At 42.1% G+C, this 19,627-nt stretch overlaps 1 protein-coding gene across 2 annotated transcripts; it reads left to right on the top strand.

Annotated features, from left to right (window-relative positions):
• The first annotated feature begins 104 nt into the window (after positions 1-104).
• Positions 105-18,288, top strand: LOC115173778 (ubiquitin-conjugating enzyme E2 E1). 2 transcript variants are annotated; one of them, XM_029732157.1, is made up of 6 exons: positions 105-230; positions 1,020-1,168; positions 1,731-1,781; positions 16,934-17,066; positions 17,417-17,564; positions 17,743-18,288. In XM_029732157.1, the coding sequence occupies exons 2-6, from the start codon at positions 1,026-1,028 to the stop codon at positions 17,838-17,840; spliced, it is 573 nt and encodes a 190-aa protein (XP_029588017.1). In that variant the 5' UTR covers positions 105-230; positions 1,020-1,025; the 3' UTR covers positions 17,841-18,288. The 2 variants fall into 2 exon arrangements, with proteins under 2 accessions (XP_029588017.1, XP_029588018.1); XM_029732158.1 differs by lacking the exon at positions 105-230 and adding an exon at positions 691-768.
• Positions 18,289-19,627: the final 1,339 nt, after the last annotated feature.

Raw genomic sequence — 19,627 nt, forward strand, 5'->3', positions numbered from 1 at the left:
GGCTTAAGTCCACAATAGTCTGTTAGAATCAGCGCACACCTGTCTGTGGCGCTTTCTCTTTTCCAATTTTAGAGCAGTACTCAGCTAGCTCTCAATTTGACGTTGTCATCGAGTGTACCCAACCGAGAGGGAATCCATTGCCCTGGATAACTGTAGCTACGTCTGCTGCTGTACCCACACTTCCGCTCTGCAAGAGGCACGCGTCCAGGCATTCACAGACACAAAGAAAGGTGGGCCACTAAATGCTTTTAAAATATCGTGAAATATGTATCCATATTGTATTGTTTGGCGCGTCTGTGGGGTTCGACATTTGGATCTCGTCGGTGGATAGGGTCTATCCGTCGGGGGAAATTGAAGAAAATGGTCTGTCCTAAAGACTGGACTGAGATCAGCTTTTGCTGCCTGTCGAGGGATAAAGATGCCAAAATAACATCGAATTGTAAAACACATTGGCTTCTCGGTCTACAGATTTAACTAGTTTGGCATAAATATTCGTCAAATTCTGTTATGGGCATCTGATTTCAAAGTGAAAGTTTCATCAAGTCAATGAATACTCACTCAGTGGGAATTAGGAAAGTTCCCCAAACGAATGCGACATTGCCCAATCCATTTTAGGCTACATTGGGCTATTTAATCAATTGAGGGAATAAGGCAATAGGCAACCCCCTCGTCGTTGTTATTTGGCTGTAATGAATAAGAGCTGAGTGTGCTCCTTTGTTGTAGCACAACCCAGCTAAAATAACGCTTCAGTGCAAACATTAGCATAAGGTCAGTAGGTTAATCTCTTAGAGCCTTACGAAAGACGGGATAATTATTTTACTATAAGCAGGATAAGTTCATATGAACCCATCGTTGCTTGGAGCCTAACAACAGTTACGCTAAAGGTCGTATTGTTGCCGCTGGTTATTGATAGCATACGTCGAATATTGGCAGTGCTGCTGAACTGGAGGGTATAGATCTTAGGTGTACTTGTTGTTTTTCTGTAGCCTGAATGTTGCTTTTTATTTTTGTCTGTACAGGTCGTTATGTCGGATGGGGATTCGCGTGCCAACATTAGTTCTTCTTCCTCAATTTATCAGCAGTTAAAAATAAACGCACCTAAGAAACGAGCAGAAAGCAAAGCCATCATGAGCAAGACCTCCAAACTCATCTCCACCAGCGCCAAAAGGTAAGGACTAGGCTGATTGTTGCTGTCAAATAAATACAATGTTTCACTGAGTTGATATTTTGTAATATAGTAGCTCACTCGCAGCCACTCTTGATATAATGTATCGTTTTATCATTGACTGGCGAGTGTCACTGTGTTTGATTTGCAGTGGACAATTTTCTGGATTCGGTTGCATATATAAATATTTTTCGACTGTTTTAAAATGTTCTCAGCCATCTTCAGTGCACGGTTGTCAAACTTTTTTTTAATTGTCATCCATTGAATCATAGGCTAACTAATTATATTAACTTAACTGTTAAATTGTGGTAAGAGGAAAGCTTTCAAAAATGCACAATGGAGTTTATGTATGTTTGGCCTCAACCTGTTTTACTATCTGTCTCAATCCTTTGGTAAAATTAGCCTTCTGGACATTTTGGTTGTCTGCCATGACAATGTATCTTGTTCTCATAGCCCCCACCCAAAATACTTCATGTGGCTATGCTTGTTCCATATTAGTTATCTGCTGTAAGAATCAAGACCATGTGAGTAATGATATCATTTTATTTTTTGTGCTTTATTTCAGAATTCAGAAGGAGTTGGCTGACATTACTTTGGATCCGCCACCGAACTGCAGGTAGGCGTGTGTGTGTGTGTGTGACATGATACACACAGTTCTGACATGCGTCCTGGAAGGCCAGTTAGGTGGTAAAGAAGAGATGTGCTTAGTTTGGCCTGTAGCAATACAACACACACACTCAATCTAAGGAGACAGGAGATATTAAAGCAGTTCCTTGTCATGTGCTAATGAACCTCGAAGGCCACAGAGGGAGTTAATCTCTGTATGTACAGTACCTTAAAGTATTCATACCCCTTGACTTATTCTACATTGTTGTTACAGCGTGAATTCAAAATTGCTTAAATATACATTTTTCACCCATCTACACACAATACCCCATAATGACAGTGAAAACGTGTTTTTAGAATGTTTTGCAAATTTATTGAAAATATCTCTTTTACATACAGTACCAATCAAAAGTTGACACACCTACTCATTCAAGGGTTTTTCTTTGTTTTTACCATTTTCTACATTGTAGAATAATAGTGAAGACATCACAACTATGAAATAACACAAATGGAATCATGTAGTAACAAAAAAAGTGTTAAACAAATCCAAATAGATTTGAGGTTCTTCAAAGTACCCACCCTTTGCCTTGATAGCTTTGCACACTTTTGGCATTCTCTTAACTAGCTTCATGAGGAATGGTTTTCCAACAGTCCTGAAGGAGTTCCCACATGCTGAGCACTTGTTGGCTGCTCTTCCTTCACTCTGCGGTCCAACTCATCCCAAACTCATCCCAAACTATCTCAATTGGGTTGATGTCGGGGGACTCCATCACTCTCCTTCTTGATTAAAGAGTCCTTACACAGCCTGGAGGTGTGTTTTGGGTCATTGTCCTGTTGAAAAACAAATGATAGTCCCACTAAGCGCAAACCAGATGGGATGCCGTATCACTGCAGAATGCTGTGGTAGCCATGCTGGTTAAGTGTGCCTTGAATTCTAAATAAATCACTGACAGTGTCACCAGCAAAGCACCATCACACCACCTCCTCCATGCTTCAGTGGGAATCACACATGTGGAGATCATCTGTTCCATACTCTGCGTCTCACAAAGACAGGGTGGTTGGAACCAAAAATCTCAAATTATGACTCATCAAGCCAAAGGACAGATTTCCACTGGTCTAATGTCCATTGCTTGTGTTTCTTGGCCCAAGCAAGTCTCTTCTTTTTATTAGTGTCCTTTAGTAGTGGTTTCTTTGCAGCAATTCGACCATGAAGGCCTGATTCACACAGTCTCCTCTGAACAGTTGATGTGGAGATGTGTCTGTTACTTGAACTCTGTGAAGCATTTATTTGGGACGCAATTTCTGAGGCTGGTAACTCTAATGAACTTATCCTCTACAACAAAGGTAACTCTGGGTCTTCCTTTCCTGTGTCGGTCCTCATGAGAGCCAGTTTCATCATAGCACTTGATGGTTTTTGCAACTGCACTTGAAGACACGTTCAAAGTTGTTGAAATGTTCCGTATTGACTGACCTTCATGTCTTAAAGAAATGATTGCCTGCCGTTTCTCTTTGCTTATTTGAGCTGTACTTGCCATAATATGGACTTGGTCTTTTACCAAATAGGGCTATCTTCTGTATACTATATTGTCACAACACAACTGATTGGCTCAAACACATTAAGAAGGAAAGAAATTCCACAAATGAACTTTTAACAAGGCACACCTGTTAATTGAAATGCATTCTAGGTGACTACCTCATGAAACTGGTTGAGAGAATGCCAAGAGTGTGCAAAGCTGTCATTAAGACAAAGGATGGCTTCTTTGAAGAATCTCAAAAATATATATTTTTGATTTGTTGAACACTTTTTGGTTACTACATGATTCCATATGTGTTATTTCATAGTTTTGATGTCTTCACTATTTATTCTACAATATAGTACAAATAAAGAACTGGAATGAGTAAGTGTGTCAACTTTTGACTGGTACTGTAAGTATTTATAGCCCTGAGTCAATACCTTTGGCTGCGATTACAGCTGTGTCTTTTTGGCTAAGTCTCTAAGAGCTTTGCATACCTGGATTGTACAATATTGCACATTATTCTTCTAGCTCTGTCAAATTGGTTGTTGATCAAGTCTTCGCATAGATTTTCAAGACTATTTTAAGTCAAAACTGTAACTAGGCCACTCGGGAACATTCATCGCCGTCTTGGTAAGCGATTCCAGTGTATATTTGGCCTTGTGTTTTAGGTTATTGTCCTGCTGAAAGGTGAATTCCTCTCCCAGTGTCTGTTGGAAAGCAGACTGAACCAGGTTTTCCTCTAGGATGTTGCCTGTGCTTATAGCTGTATTCTGCTTCTTTTTATTTAAAAAAAAACCTCTAGTGACAAGCATACCCATAACATCATGCAGCCACCACCATGCTTGAAGAGTGGTACTCAGGGACGTGTTGGATTTGCCCCAAACATAATGCTTTGTATTCAGGACAAAAGGTGTTTTTCCCACACTTTTTGCAGTATTACTTTACTGCCTTAATGCAAACAGGATGCATGTTTTGGAGTATTTTTACTCTATACAGGCTTCCTTCTTTTCACCTCTGTCATTTAGGTTAGTATTGTGGAGTAAGTAAAATGTTTTTGATCCATTCACAGTTTTCTCATATCACAGCCATTAAACTCTTTAACCGTTTTAAAATCACCATTGGCCTCATGGTGAAATCCCTGACCAGTTTCCTTCCTCCTCAGCAACTGAGTTAAGAAGGACACTTCTATATTTGTGGTGACTGGGTGCATTGATACACCATCCAAAGTGTAATTTAATAACTTCACCATGCTCAAAGAGATATTCAATGTCTGCTTTTTTTATTTTTACAGCTAGCGTCCCACCTGCGGGACACACTATTCAACAGCCAGTAAAATAGCATGGCGCGAAATACAAAACAGACAAAATCTCATAATTTCATTTTCTCAAACAATGAACTATTTTACACCATTTTAAAGATAAACTTCTCGTTAATCTAACCACATTGTCCGATTTCAAAAAGGCTTTACGGCGAAAGTATAAAATTAGATTATGTTAGGACATAAACTTCACAAGAAAAACCACACAGCCATTTTCCAAGCAAGGACATGCATCACAAAAAACAAAAATACAGCTAAAATATTCACTAACCTTTGATCTTCATCAGATAGCACTCATAGGACTTCATGTTACACAATACATGTATGTTTTGCTCAATACAGTTAATATTTATATCCAAAAAAACCATTTTACATTGGCGCGTGATGTTCAGAAAATTTATTCCCACCAAAACCTCCGCTGAATGTGCACATCAATTTACAAAAATACTCATCATAAACGTTGATAACATTTACAACAGGTATTGAAAGAATTATAGATATACTTCTCCTTAATGCAACCGCTGTGTCAGATTTTAAAATGGCTTTACGGAGAAAGCACATTTTTCAATATTCTGAGTACATAGCTCAGCCATCAAAGCAAGCTATACAGATACCTGCCAAGTTCTGGGGTCAACTAAACTCAGAATTAGTATTATAAATATTCTCTTACCTTTGCTGATCTTCGTCAGAATGCACTCCCAGGACTCCTACTTCCACAAGAAATGTTATTTTTGTTCAAAATACTCCATATTTATGTCCAAATACCTCCGTTTTGTTCGTGCGTTCAGATCACTATCTAAAGGCATTACGCGCGAACGCAGTACCAGAGACAAAAAGTCAAATAGTTCCATTACCGTTCGTAGAAACATGTCAAACGTTGTTTACAATCAATCCTTAGGGTCTTTTTAACACAAAACGTCGATAATATTCCAACCGGACAATAGCGTATTCATTACAGAGGAAAAAGGAGCGGCGCACCAAATGTGCCCGCGCAGTAAACAACTCACTGGTCCCAGGCAGTCCACTCATTGACTGAGCTCCTATTTTCTGCCCAGTAACAGGAGAAGGATGAAACACATTTCTAAAGGCTGTTGACAGCCAATGGAAGCCTTAGGAAGTGCAACATGACACCACAGACACTGTACTTTCGATAGGGATTCAAAAGAACAACAATTCTCAGATTTCCCACTTCCTGGTTGGATTTTTCTCAGGTTTTTGCCTGCCATATGAGTTATGTTATACTCACAGACATTCAAACAGTTTAAAAAACTTCAGTGTTTTCTATCCAAATCTACTAATAATATGCAAATATTCGACTCTGGCCCGAGTATTAGGCAGTTTACTCTGGGCACGCTTTTCATCCGAAAATGAAAATACTGCCCCCTATACCTTAAGTTAAGCACATTTTTATTCCTGAACTTATTTATGCTTGCCATAACCAAGGAGTTGAATAATTATTGACTCAAGACATTTCAGCTTTACATTTTCTATTAATAAAATAAATAAAAAAACATTCTATAAACACTTCCGTTTTGGTATTATGTGTAGATTAGTAACAATCTCAATTGAATACATTTTAAATTCCGGCAGTAACAACAAAGTGGAAAAAGTCAAGGGGTGTGAATACTTTCTGAAGGTAGTGTATATCTTGTTCAATAAGGTCCGAATTTACTCTCTGCTGCTGACAACAAGCTGCTGTGATGCAGTCAGTCTACACTCGCTTTATGGAACTGTGGCTCATTATGATCCTGTCTAGACCTTGAGAAGCGAGCTGATTGCATGTTGGAGTAGCTCTCCAGACCACAACTGACACACACACCAGTTCCAAGACAGACAACAAGCTAGCCGATGACCCTGGCATATGACTGCTATGGATTTGGCAGAGGCTGGCTCAATCGACGTGTTTACACTCTGCAGCTGAAAAGGACCATGAACAAAGGAATCCTATTTAGTCATTCAATCCATAGGTGTTTTTTGTGGCCTGCTCTAGTCTAGTGTGCCTGCTATGGTGCTGCTGTGCTATTGGGGAAGAGGAAGGAGTCCTGGTTAATCCAGAGAGATTATGGGGGTTTAGAACCACATCACCACATGTGGCCCAGGTGCTTGGGAAGGCGGGAGGTACGTGCTTTGGGGGGGGGGGCTGACTCTATGAGCTATGTTCCAACCAGAGACAGTCTGCTGCCACCTGTGACCGGACTGGTGGACTGACCAGACCTGGTGGTTGTGTCAAAGAACGGAAGTAATTCAGTGAACCAAGCTTGTGTGACGAGTCGTCTTGCCTGAGACCTGAAGACTTGCATTAGCTCCCCGAACTATTGCCTAGGCTTTAGCTCAGCAGGCTAGCACAATCTTATGGCTCGGTGTAGGAGACCTGGGTTCAAACCCAGTTGTCAGAACTGTCAATGATAAGTCTTTACCCTGCCGCTGAGGGAGCCTGCAGTGTTGCACTTCTGACTGTGTATGTGAACACACACTAGTAGTGTTCTCAATGCTCCCTTTGCTAAGTAGCTGAAAAGGGAATTCATTTTCGTACATCTCTATTTAGTATGCTACATTGAACAGTCTGTTCATTTGGGTATGAATAATTAGGAGGCTAGGCCAATGCCTTGCAGATGTGTGCTGGATTACTCATTGATGAATCTGTCTGTGGGGTGTTTCTGATGGATGGACACCGTTCTCTTTTTCGCACAATTGAGTCTGGCCAAGCTGTACTGCGCTGGCCTGGTTATGTATCACCATAGTTGCTGGAGCCATGAAGCAAATTATAATGTAAAAAGATCAGTAAACCTACAATGCAGATGGGTCCAAGTCCACAAATGCCCTTTTCACACTATCTTTAAATGCAATGTACACTCTTTGCATGAGGTAATTAGGGGTTTTAATGAACCTGTCAGTAAGTCAGTTTCCCTGAACTGGATGTTTTCTGCCATAGCAAGCATGTCATATTTTCTTATGGGCACTACATAGCCAGTTCCTCAGATGCCATTCATCAAAATCTAATTCTACTTGACATGGAATGCCACACACACCCCAGCCTCGTTTTATTTTTAAACGGTCTTGTCGTCATAGTGCAAACATCACACACACTCGCTCACTTCCCCATCTCTCTCTCTCGCTCACTTCCATTCGTTTTCCCTAGATTGCTCTTTGGCTATTGCTCCCTTGCACTTTTTTCCCTAGCACTCATTTTCCTTACTTTGACAAACACACTCGTACTCCCTCCCTCCCTTCAGGATATAGCCCCTGGGTGTCTGGCCTTGCGGTAGCGTCTCGCTGGATTCCTGACATTCTCAGTGTTAAGGCTCATGACAGTAATTGAATGTTGAAGGCTTGTACTGTGTGTGTGTGTACAGCGCAATCAAAGTATTCAGACCCCTTCTCTTTTTCCACATTTATTTACGTCGCAGCCATATTCCAAAAATGGATTAAAAAAAAAAATCCTCAGCAATCTACACACAATACCCAATAATGATAGTGAAAACAGGTTTTTAGAAATGTTTACAAATGTATAAAAAATAATAAAATGATTTACATAAGTGTTCAGACCCTTTGCTATGAGACTTGAAATTGAGCTCAGGTGCATCCTGTTTCCATTGATCATCCTTGAGATGTTTCGACAACTTGATTGGAGTCCACCTCTGTTTAAAATAAATTGATTGGACATGATTTGGAAAGGCACACACCTGTCTACATAAGGTCCAAGCCATGAGGTCAAAGGAATTGTCCGTAGAGCTCCGAGACAGGATTGTGTCACGGCACAAATCTGGGGATGGGTACCAAAACAATTCAGCAGAATTGAAGGTCCCCAAGAAGAAAATGATTTAATACATTTTAGAATAGGGCTGTAATGTAACAAAATGTGGAAAGTCAATGGGTCTGAATACTTTCCGAATGCACTGTATATATAAAAGGTGCAATGAAATGTTGTTTTACAGGGTCTGCCACAGTAGTACGACACCCCTGGAGCAAAGAAGGGTTAAGTGCCTTGCTCAAGGCCTATACAGCTTTCACCTTGTTGGCTCGGGTATTCGAACCAGTGACCTTTTGGTTAGTGGCCCAACTGCTAGGCTACCTGCCGCCCTAAGCTTGCAAAATCTGATTGTCCCAGGCAGTCTTCCAAGTGCTAACCAAGCCCGACCCTGCTTACCTTCCGAGATCGGAAAACAGTGGATTCCAATTGTTGTTCATGCCTCTTACTCTCCCCCCTCACTTTGTAGCTTGCACCCCTCAATGTGTAGCCCCAGCATCAACTGCTGGCTAATGAGTGTTTTGTGGGTCTGTGTGTGCCTCTAAAGATATTTTCACTTCAGGAAGTGTGCCAGTAGTTATTTCAATCCATCTGAGGTGCAGGTGATTATTTGTTTACTCCCTATAGTCTACTCTGAGCTTATTTCTTTAGATTGAGAGCCAAGGATTTTTTTCTCCTTCTCTTAACCCATAACATTTTAAGCCGGGGGGAGGGGGCTCTACTAAGCTTTATGGAAATGTCTTAAGAAGGTCATATCAAGGGCCATTTTAGCTATTTGATTTAGAATGTTAAGACCCCTTACTGCTATTAGCCTATACAAACGCTTTGAATAACACATTCACTATGTGGATAGTGCCAATACAAAATCAAAATGAAGTTTGTTCTGAAGTGTCTGTCTTTATATCTGAGAGAGATGGAGTTTTTTAACTAGTTAAGTCAATTGTTATTTACAATGACGGCCAAACCCGGACGATTCTGGGCCAATTGTGTGCCGCTCTATGGATGTGATACAGCCTGGATTCGAACCAGGGACTGTAGTGACGCCACTGAGATGCAGTGCCTTAGAACTCTGGAGCCCAAGAAAGTTCAGGAAACAGTATTTGTATTTTTTTCCCACGTATTTAACCCTTTATTTTTGGCACTGAACAGTCTCCATATATATCATACATTTTTTTGTAGGCCAAACTGTTCGGACGCTGCAGACGATTTTGTGAGAAGACCGATTTTCGGGACGTCTCAAGTTCTGTCACTTTTCACCGCAGAATTGCGACATCGGTGGATGCGGTGGATTGAAACACATCCAATGCTAAAACATATATCTCTAGCTTAAAGTGACAGATTTGTATGGGGATTTTTTTGGTACGCTAATTAGATTTCTGCGAGTGGGAGGGGACTTCAACTCTTTTACACATTACAGTGTTACTGTTACAGTGTTGTAGCTGTTGTGTGACTGCTGCCAAAGTCTCTAAAGCTTTTCATATCTATAAAAAGGCCTTTCCCTGGGGTGGAAGTGTCTAGCCCACGCTGTGTTGTTAGCAAGCTCTTATAAACCCAAAGTAGTGCTGCTACCTACTGTAGCTCAGACCTGTTATATCTGAAAGGAGCTGTGTTTGTTCGGTAGTCATGATCATTGGAGTTGGACCCAGTACTGGAATAATGGAGGCTGTTTTCCTTTCTGTGTTCAATGGGAAACTGTTGCCGCTTGTATTTTCATTGATTGGTTTATTGTGACAGGGACTCAATACTGAGACCAAGGTTTATTTCTCCAGATGAGCCCTGTTTAGCACAACAATACACATCAAAATACAATATACACATAAACTGCACATCCATATACACGTTAAAATACACATTATCATACAAAACCAATACATGAAAAGCAATACACAATCATAAACAGACACATACTAGAGTTAAAAGGTCCCCTAATAGCAGTCTGAAATGCCATAGAGCAGGTGTCTTCAACGTTTTCTTGCACAGGGACCCACGCCCAGGCAAACCGGCTAACCAGGAACCCCCGGCCAAGCAAACCGGTGACCCAGGGGCCCCCGTATATCCCTTTATTTTTTTGAGCAGTATATATTACACTACTCAAAAAAATAAAGGGAACACTTAAACAACACAATGTAACTCCAAGTCAATCACACTTCTGTGAAATCAAACTGTCCACTTAGGAAGCAACACTGATTGACAACATTTCACATGCTGTTGTGCAAATGGAATAGACAACAGGTGGAAATTATAGGCAATAAGCAAGACACCCCCAATAAAGGAGTGGTTCTGCAGGTGGTGACCATAGACCACTTCTCAGTTCCTAGGCTTCCTGGCTGATGTTTTGGTCACTTTTGAATGCTGGCGGTGCTTTCACTCTAGTGGTAGCATGAGACGGAGTCTACAACCCACACAAGTGGCTCAGGTAGTGCAGCTCATCCAGGATGGCACATCAATGCGAGCTGTGGCAAGAAGGTTTGCTGTGTCTGTCAGCGTAGTGTCCAGAGCATGGAGGCGCTACCAGGAGACAGGCCAGTACATCAGGAGATGTGGAGGAGGCCGTAGGAGGGCAACAACCCAGCAGCAGGACCGCTACCTCTGCCTTTGTGCAAGGAGGAGCACTGCCAGAGCCCTGCAAAATGACCTCCAGCAGGCCACAAATGTGCATGTGTCTGCTCAAACGGTCAGAAACAGACTCCATGAGGCTGGTATGAGGGCCCGACGTCCACAGGTGGGGGTTGTGCTTACAGCCCAACACCGTGCAGGACGTTTGGCATTTGCGAGAGAACACCAAGATTGGCAAATTCGCCACTGGCGCCCTGTGCTCTTCACAGATGAAAGCAGGTTCACACTGAGCACGTGACAGACGTGACAGAGTCTGGAGATGCCGTGGAGAACGTTCTGCTGCCTGCAACATCCTCCAGCATGACCGGTTTGGCGGTGGGTCAGTCATGGTGTATGGTGGCATTTCTTTGGGGGGCCGCACAGCCCTCCATGTGCTCGCCAGAGGTAGCCTGACTGCCATTAGGTACCGAGATGAGATCCTCAGACCCCTTGTGAGACCATATGCTGGTGCGGTTGGCCCTGGGTTCCTCCTAATGCAAGACAATGCTAGACCTCATGTGGCTGGAGTGTGTCAGCAGTTCCGGCAAAAGGAAGGCATTGATTATATGGACTGGCCCGCCCGTTCCCCAGACCTGAATCCAATTGAGCACATCTGGGACATCATGTCTCGCTCCATCCACCAACGCCACGTTGCACCACATACTGTCCAGGAGTTGGCGGATGCTTTAGTCCAGGTCTGGAAGGAGATCCCTCAGGAGACCATCCGCCACCTCATCAGGAGCATGCCCAGGCGTTGTAGGGAGGTCATACAGGCACGTGGAGGCCACACACACTACTGAGCCTCATTTTGACTTGTTTTTAAGGACATTACATCAAAGTTGGATCAGCCTGTAGTGTGGTTTTCCACTTTAATTTTGAGTGTGACTCCAAATCCAGACCTCCATCGGTTGATAAATTGGATTTCCATTGATTATTTTTGTTTGATTTTGTTGTCAGCACATTCAACTATGTAAAGAAAAAAGTATTTAATAAGATTATTTCTTTCATTCAGATCTAGGATGTGTTGTTTAAGTGTTCCCTTAATTTTTTTGAGCAGTGTATATACATACATACATACATACATACATACATACATACATACATGCATGCATGCATGCGTACATACATACATTACTTAAAAATCATACAAAGTGATTTTCTGGATTTTAGTTTTAGATTCCGTCTCTCACAGTTGAAGTGTACCTATGGTCAAAATTACAGACCTCTACATGCTTTGTAAGTAGGAAAACCTGCAAAATCAGCAGTGTATCAAATACTTGTTCTCCCCACTGTATGTATGTGTGTGTGTATATATATATATATGTGTATATGTGTGTGTATATATGTGTGTGTGTGTGTACAGTATATGTATGCAAGCATTTCGCTACACCCGCAATAACATCTGCTAAATGTGTATGTGACCAATAAAATTTGACACACACACACACACGCATGGTGAACAAAAGGAACACCTATGTGAGAATGCTGTTCATTGACTACAGCTCAACGTTCAACACCATAGTACCCTCAAAGTTCATCATTACAATAAGGACCCTGGGACTAAACACCTCCCTCTGCAACTGGATCCTGGACTTCCTAACGGGCCACACCCAGGTGCTAAGGGTAGGTAACAACACATCTGCTACACTGATCCTCAACACAGGGGCCCCTCAGGGGTGAGTGCTTAGTCCCCTCCTGTACTCCCTGTTCACCCACGACTGCGTGACCAAGCACGACTCCAACATCACCATTAAGTTTGCTGACAACACAACCGTGGTAGTCCTGATGACCGACAACAATGAGACAGCCTATAGGGAGGAGGTCACTGCCAGGACAACAACCTCTCCCTCAACATGAGCAAGACAAAGGAGCTGATCGTGGACTACAGGAAAAGGAGGGCCGAACATGCCCCCATTCACATCGATGGGGCTGTAGCGGAGCAGGTCGAGAGTTTCAAGTTCCTTGGTGTCGACATCACCAACAAACTATCATGGTCCAAACACACCAAGACAGTTGTGAAGAGGGCACGACAACACCTGAGATTAGGCATGGGTCCCCAGATTCTCAAAAAGTTCTACAGCTGCACCATCAAGAGCGTCCTGACTGGTTGCATCACCGCCTGGTATGGTAACTGCTCGGCATCAGACCGTAAGGCACTACAGAGGTTAGTGTGTACATCACTGGGTCAAGCTTCCTGCTTTCCAGGACCTATATACTAGACGGTGTCAGGAAGGCCCAAAAAATTGTCAGACTCCAGCCTTTGCTACCGCACGTCAAGCGGTACCGGAGTCTAGGTCCAAAAGGCTCCTTAACAGCTTCTATCGCCAAGCCATAACACTGCTGAACAACACCCGGACTATTTACATTGACCCCCCCTCTTTGTTTTTACACTGCTGCTACTCGCGGTTTATCTATGCATAGTCACTTTACCCCTACCTACATGTACAAATGACCTTGACTAACCTGTACTGTGGCCCATTGTCTCGGTACTGGTACCCCCTGTATATAGCCTCGTTATTTTGTCACGGTTGATTTTAGTTTTTACTTCAGTTTATTTTGTAAATATTTTCTTAACCTACAATGCAGTTCAAGAAATAGTTAAGGGCTTGTAAGTAAGCATTTCACGGTAACCTGTTGTATTTGGCGCATGTGACACAACATTTGATTTGACTCCCCCGGTTGAATACCCCTGCCCTAAAAGCACCAATTCCTCCAATTTTAAAGTGCGTTGGAGATCTTTCCACACAAGGTGCAACAAAAAAACTAAAAGTAGATGTGTCCAACTCTGTTGAGATCGAAGGGATCCACAGAGATGGCCCTCCTGAGACCAGGTCTGGTATGTCATACTATAAGTAAACAATGAAGTAAGGTATGGCGGAAGTTTATGCAGGAGGGCTTTATAAACAGAGAGTCCAACGCATCTAAGACACTTTCAGGGCCAGCCTTTCTGATACAGAATGCAGTGATGTGTACTGAACCTATCGCCTGTAATAAAGTGTAATGTGCTATGATAAACTGTGTCCAATATTTCAAAACAGTGGCAGCTGCATTCATAGTCATATAGACAATATCCCCATAGTCTACAACCAGTATGAATATCAACTGAATTATTACTTTTCTCCTATTTAATTAAAGGCATGACCTATTTCTATAAAAGAAGCCCATTTTCATCCTTAATTTCTTAACTCATCAACATGCTTTTTGTCAATCCGGGATGCCCAAATACTTATAAGCGTGGACACGATCAATGAAGGCACCATCCATGCATAAATCATCAGATATATTTGTACGTGATTTGGAGAATAACATTTACTTGGTTTAAACTGCATTAAGTACCAATTTCAGTTCAACAAAGGTAGGGCACACTGTAGAAAAACTTTATGAAAGTGAAGTGTTTCTTATCCAGGTAATAAATACTTCCGTTTCCAAACAGTTTCTGGCAGATGGGTTCCCCCTCTTAACACCTCTTCAGTTTATGATTCATTCTGATTCATATCCCCGGGTGGTTTTGCTCTATACGTCTCCTGAAGGCTTTGTGGGAACAGAACAGACATTCGAGATGTGGTTTATATCCAGCCAGGGAGGGAACACACCTGGGGAAACGAGCAAAGGGAGGAAGTAAACCCACCGTAAACGATCAAATGAATGCCATTTTGTCTTCCCCACATTAAACATAACATCCATAGTGTTTCATGAATGAAGACAACCTTGATGCGTTCCCATTACTCCTGGGATGCTAGGTACTGGAAATGGAAAGACCTCGGATAGATCACTCCTAATATTCATGCAATATTCCCTTTACATTACTGAAAGGAATGTTCACTCACGGGCCGATTGCCCACATAAATAGAATAGATACAGTATATAACATATAATACTATCTCTGTGCGATTGCCATTATCAGGAATGGGTAGTGTTTCTTCAGTCTTTCAACAGCTCTGTTGAAGTGGTGTCATTATGCTATCTTTTCTGTAATAACAGCCTAGTGTACATTACACTGTGTTTAGCAGCTGCTAATGGGTTAGAGATGATGTGATGACAGTCAGTACACATAAAGAAGACAGCATCTGCACTTAGACATATTCCTGGCAAGCCAAGGTGTCAAGTGAGTTGACCTAGTGGAGCCAGGAGTTGCCTGCATTATGCTGGCCCCAATGAAGGCTCCTCAGAGGAAGGGGAGGACCATCCTCAGTGAATTTTAATACAAATGTTAAAACACTTTAAGTTAACCTTTTTAGATAAAACTGTACTAAATATAATCACGACACCAAATAATTGATTAAAACACTTGTGCAATGAAGGTCTAGAGTAGCCTCAACAGCACTCTGTAGGGTAGCACCATGGTGTAGCCTGAGGACAGCTAGCTTCCGTCCTCCTCTGGGTACGTTGACTTCAATACAAAACCTAGGAAGCTCATGGTTCTCACTCCCTTCCATAGACTTAAACAGTAATTATGACAACTTCCGGAGGATGTCCTCCAACCTATCAGAGCTCTTGCAGCATGAACTGGCATGTTGTCCACCCAATCAAAGGATCAGAGAATTTTTGTACTAAAAGCATAAGCTACAGCTAGATAGCACTGCAGTGCATAAAATGTGGTGAGTAGTTGACTCAAGGGGAGAGACAATAGTTGAACAGTTTTTAACAAATGTTATTTCTTCCAAAATGAAGGAGAAGCAAGTGGGAGAGAGATTTTGTATTTTAGTTTCACTTAGCAAGTGCAGCCAGCTAGTTTGGCTTACTCGAACACCCTGCTCAAACAGAGGTTATCTAGCTGGCTATGATTATCCAACACAACACTGGAAATCTTCCAAGGTAAGCTTTTGGTTTTATAAAATAAATTGCTACCAGGGCCCGCTGGTGTAAGTGCTAAACTGCTTACTGACTGTACACTGTAACATTACAGCATGATTGTAGTGGGTTTACTAATGCGTTAGTTAGCTATGTTGACTATGACGTTACTTTAACTAATCCAGGCTGTATCACAACCGGCCGTGATTGTGCGCCTGTAACAGTATAGCTTCCGTCCCTCTCCTCGCCCCAACCTGGGCTCGAACAGGGACCCTCTGCGCACATCAACAACTGACACCCCACGAAGCATCGTTACCCATCGTGCCACAAAAACCACGGCCCTTGCAGCACAAGGGGAACAACTACTTAAGGTCGCAGAGCGAGTGACGTCACCGATTGAAACGCTATTAGCGCGCACCACCGCTAACCAACTAGCCATTTTTCACATCGGTTACACGCCGCCCTATGGGACTCCCAAATGGCCCAGCGTTGTCCGGGTTTGGCCGGTGTAGGCCGTCATAGTAAATAAGAATTTGTTCTTAACTGACTTTCCTAGTTAAATAAACAAAATATGGTGACAACGATGTAGGCTGTGTGTAGCGGTTATGATATAGTTTGGCTTGGAAATGTTTTTTCTCCTCATCACATACAGCTGATGTGTTGTGCATTGAAGTCCACAAGCGAAGGTGAGAGGAGAGCGCATAATTCGAGAAGGAATACATTGTGGCTGCTATGAAAGTGAACTGTGTTTTAAGGGTGATCAGGGGTGTATTCATTCCGCCGAATCTGTTAATGTTTCTTAAACTGAACAAAACGGGGATAAACATACCTGAATTTGTCCAATAGGAACTCTTGTTTGCAACTGGACCAATGATTACACCCTATATCAGCTAGATGCAAGCAAAAGTGTGCAAGGCGGTATTGAATGTGTCACTGTCTGTCACCTCAAATCTTTCTCTCGACCTGTGTGCACCTACGTTATAAACGTTCATTCATAAGCTAGGTTGAAGCAACCTCATGATGGGTACAGGGAAAATTAGTGTCACGTAGTAGCCTAAACCTATCACTGTTACATTGAACTGGGTGAATGGAATATGAATGACAGTCATCAATATGCTGTAATAAGGCCATACTCATGAAAAAAGGCACCGACCACCACTGCATGAAACAGTGTAATGTACCTGTGTTTGCAGTGCGGGTCCAAAAGGAGACAACATCTATGAGTGGAGATCCACCATCCTGGGACCACCAGGCTCTGTGTACGAGGGAGGGGTCTTCTTCCTAGATATCGCCTTTACACCAGACTACCCCTTCAAACCACCCAAGGTAAACACTCTAGTCAAAACAAGCTGACTCAAACAATGATTGGAACATTCCTCAAGATTACACAGCTATGTAGGATACCACTTTCTCACTAGAGAAGGGAGCTATGGCACTTTGATTTTATTGAAATTCAGGGTCTCTAGTTCTCTGCAAATTCAGGGTCTCTAGTTCTCTGCAAACAGATATTAATGGTCAATTTAACCAAACCAGACTCAAAAAGGCTTAAATGGAAATGTAGCTTCCATGATTAGACTGAACATTGGTTTGCATTGTTGAGTAGATTCTTTCCGTGTTGCTTTCAGGATCTACCACTGGAACATAAACAATTGATATGGATCTACTTTGTTTCCTAGGTGACGTTCCGTACCAGGATCTACCACTGTAACATCAACAGTCAGGGTGTGATCTGTCTGGACATCCTGAAGGACAACTGGAGCCCCGCCCTCACCATCTCCAAGGTGCTGCTGTCCATCTGCTCCCTGCTTACTGACTGCAACCCTGGTAAGACCTAAGACACCATATACCACTATAATGCAGGTTCCATTGAAATTCATTGATTAGTGGCTGCTTTGAAGTGCAATCATTGTCATGTTGAATTCCGTGTGTGCATATGTACTGGCAGATCAAAGCTATCGTTGAAGCCCGATCTATAACTCTGCATGTTCTCCACTCCTCACAGCTGACCCTCTGGTAGGAAGCATCGCCACCCAATACACAACCAACAGACCAGAGCACGACAGGATAGCCAAACAGTGGACCAAGAGATATGCCACATAGATACACAGGACTGGGTCGTATTCATTAGGCACTACATGGACTTGTCCAATAAGAAAAGTTCATTTGTTTCCCGTTGCAAAACGTTTTCTGTTGCATGCCCTAAGAACTACGACCCTGGGCAACATGAGAGGGGGAGGTTAGGGGGTGTCAGAGCTCCTTCTGGGATGCCTCGGGGACTGTTTGGGTCAAGAGTGGGGGGGGAAAGGAAGGGTAGAGGATAGGGGAGGATTTTTATATTGGAATTTAAGTCTTCATCTCCTGATATTTTGTTTATGGTATTTAAGTTCTCCGACCTGTATATTATCATCGATTTTTGGCAATAATGCTTTTCAATGTGTTTCCTTGAAGTTCTTTAAAATAATTTAATTTTTAGCTAATTGTGCTTCGAAAGGAAATGAATTGTACATGTTTGGTCTGCTTATATAAACCTGTCACACACAGCAAGGTTTCCTGGTAGAATTCCAAATCTCATTTCAATGTGAATTTTTCACAGATATTAGTTACCATTGGTGTAAGCTCTCTTGCATGTCTATATCTGAATCTATAACATATTGCTTAAACATTCATATTGTAGCCTATATAGCACAATGTCTAGGTGGGAAAGTTGTGCTTCATGTCTTGCTGATTTATTTTCTTTTAATAATACAGTCCCTCCATTTTATTGTTAAATTGAAATACATGCACATATGTCAGAAAACAATGGACAACAACAATATAAGTAGCAGCACAAATGTTATTTGGCTAGGTCTCACACACAAGACATGAAGGACACAGGAGATGTTCCAATTCTCTCCTTCCTCCAAAAGTGTACATAGGTTCACTTCAATTCCCTGAATTGAAAGAAAATGACTGCTATAAGAAATATAGTGGAAACTCCTGCCCCATGCCTCCACCAATCCGATGCTTTTAGATTTGTAGTCGTGACCGAGTGTACACTTCAGGAGAAAGGATATATTATTTGGATGCACTACAGAAGCCACATTCTCTTCACAACAATTCAAAGCCATTTCATTTCATACAATTTGTGTCCTACATTTTATCCCATTCCTACTCACTAGGAATTTAAGTTTAGTAAAGTGACAAATAAATTAAGTAAATACAATTCTCAAACATGTACAAAGAATAAAGTACACAGGTTTTGTATTTAACAAATACACAACCAACCATTTAGGGTGCAACTGGTGAAACAGACATTTGATCATCACAGACATGAGCAACAGACCTGATCAAGGTAGTACCTATTTAGTTTTTTGCTACTGGGCCATACACACTAGGTAGTAAACTGGTAGGCCATACACACTAGGTAGTAAACTGGTAGGCCATACACACTAGGTAGTAAACTGGTAGGCCATACACACTAGGTAGTAAACTGGTAGGCCATACACACTAGGTAGTAAACTGGTAGGCCATACACACTAGGTAGTAAACTGGTAGGCCATACACACTAGGTAGTAAACTGGTAGGCCATACACACTAGGTAGTAAACTGGTAGGCCATACACACTAGGCAGTAATATGCCTCACCCCCAAAGCACATTATATGGGCCTAGACCTTGCTGTAAAGCAGCTACTATAACCCTCCCATAGGATGGCGCACACGGAAACCATAGGGGTGTATGATATCACAAAGCAGCTTCACTAATTTAGCCATCTTACTTTGAAAAACATTTGCAAGTTGACGTCAGAAATTTACACACTAAGGTTGGAGTCATTAACTTGTTTTTCAACCACTCCACACATTTCTTGTTAACTATAGTTTGGCAAGTGGGTTAGGACATCTACTTTGCA

This window comes from Salmo trutta, chromosome 34 (assembly GCF_901001165.1).
Source record: "Salmo trutta chromosome 34, fSalTru1.1, whole genome shotgun sequence".
In the NCBI taxonomy this organism is placed as follows: Eukaryota; Metazoa; Chordata; class Actinopteri; order Salmoniformes; family Salmonidae; genus Salmo; species Salmo trutta.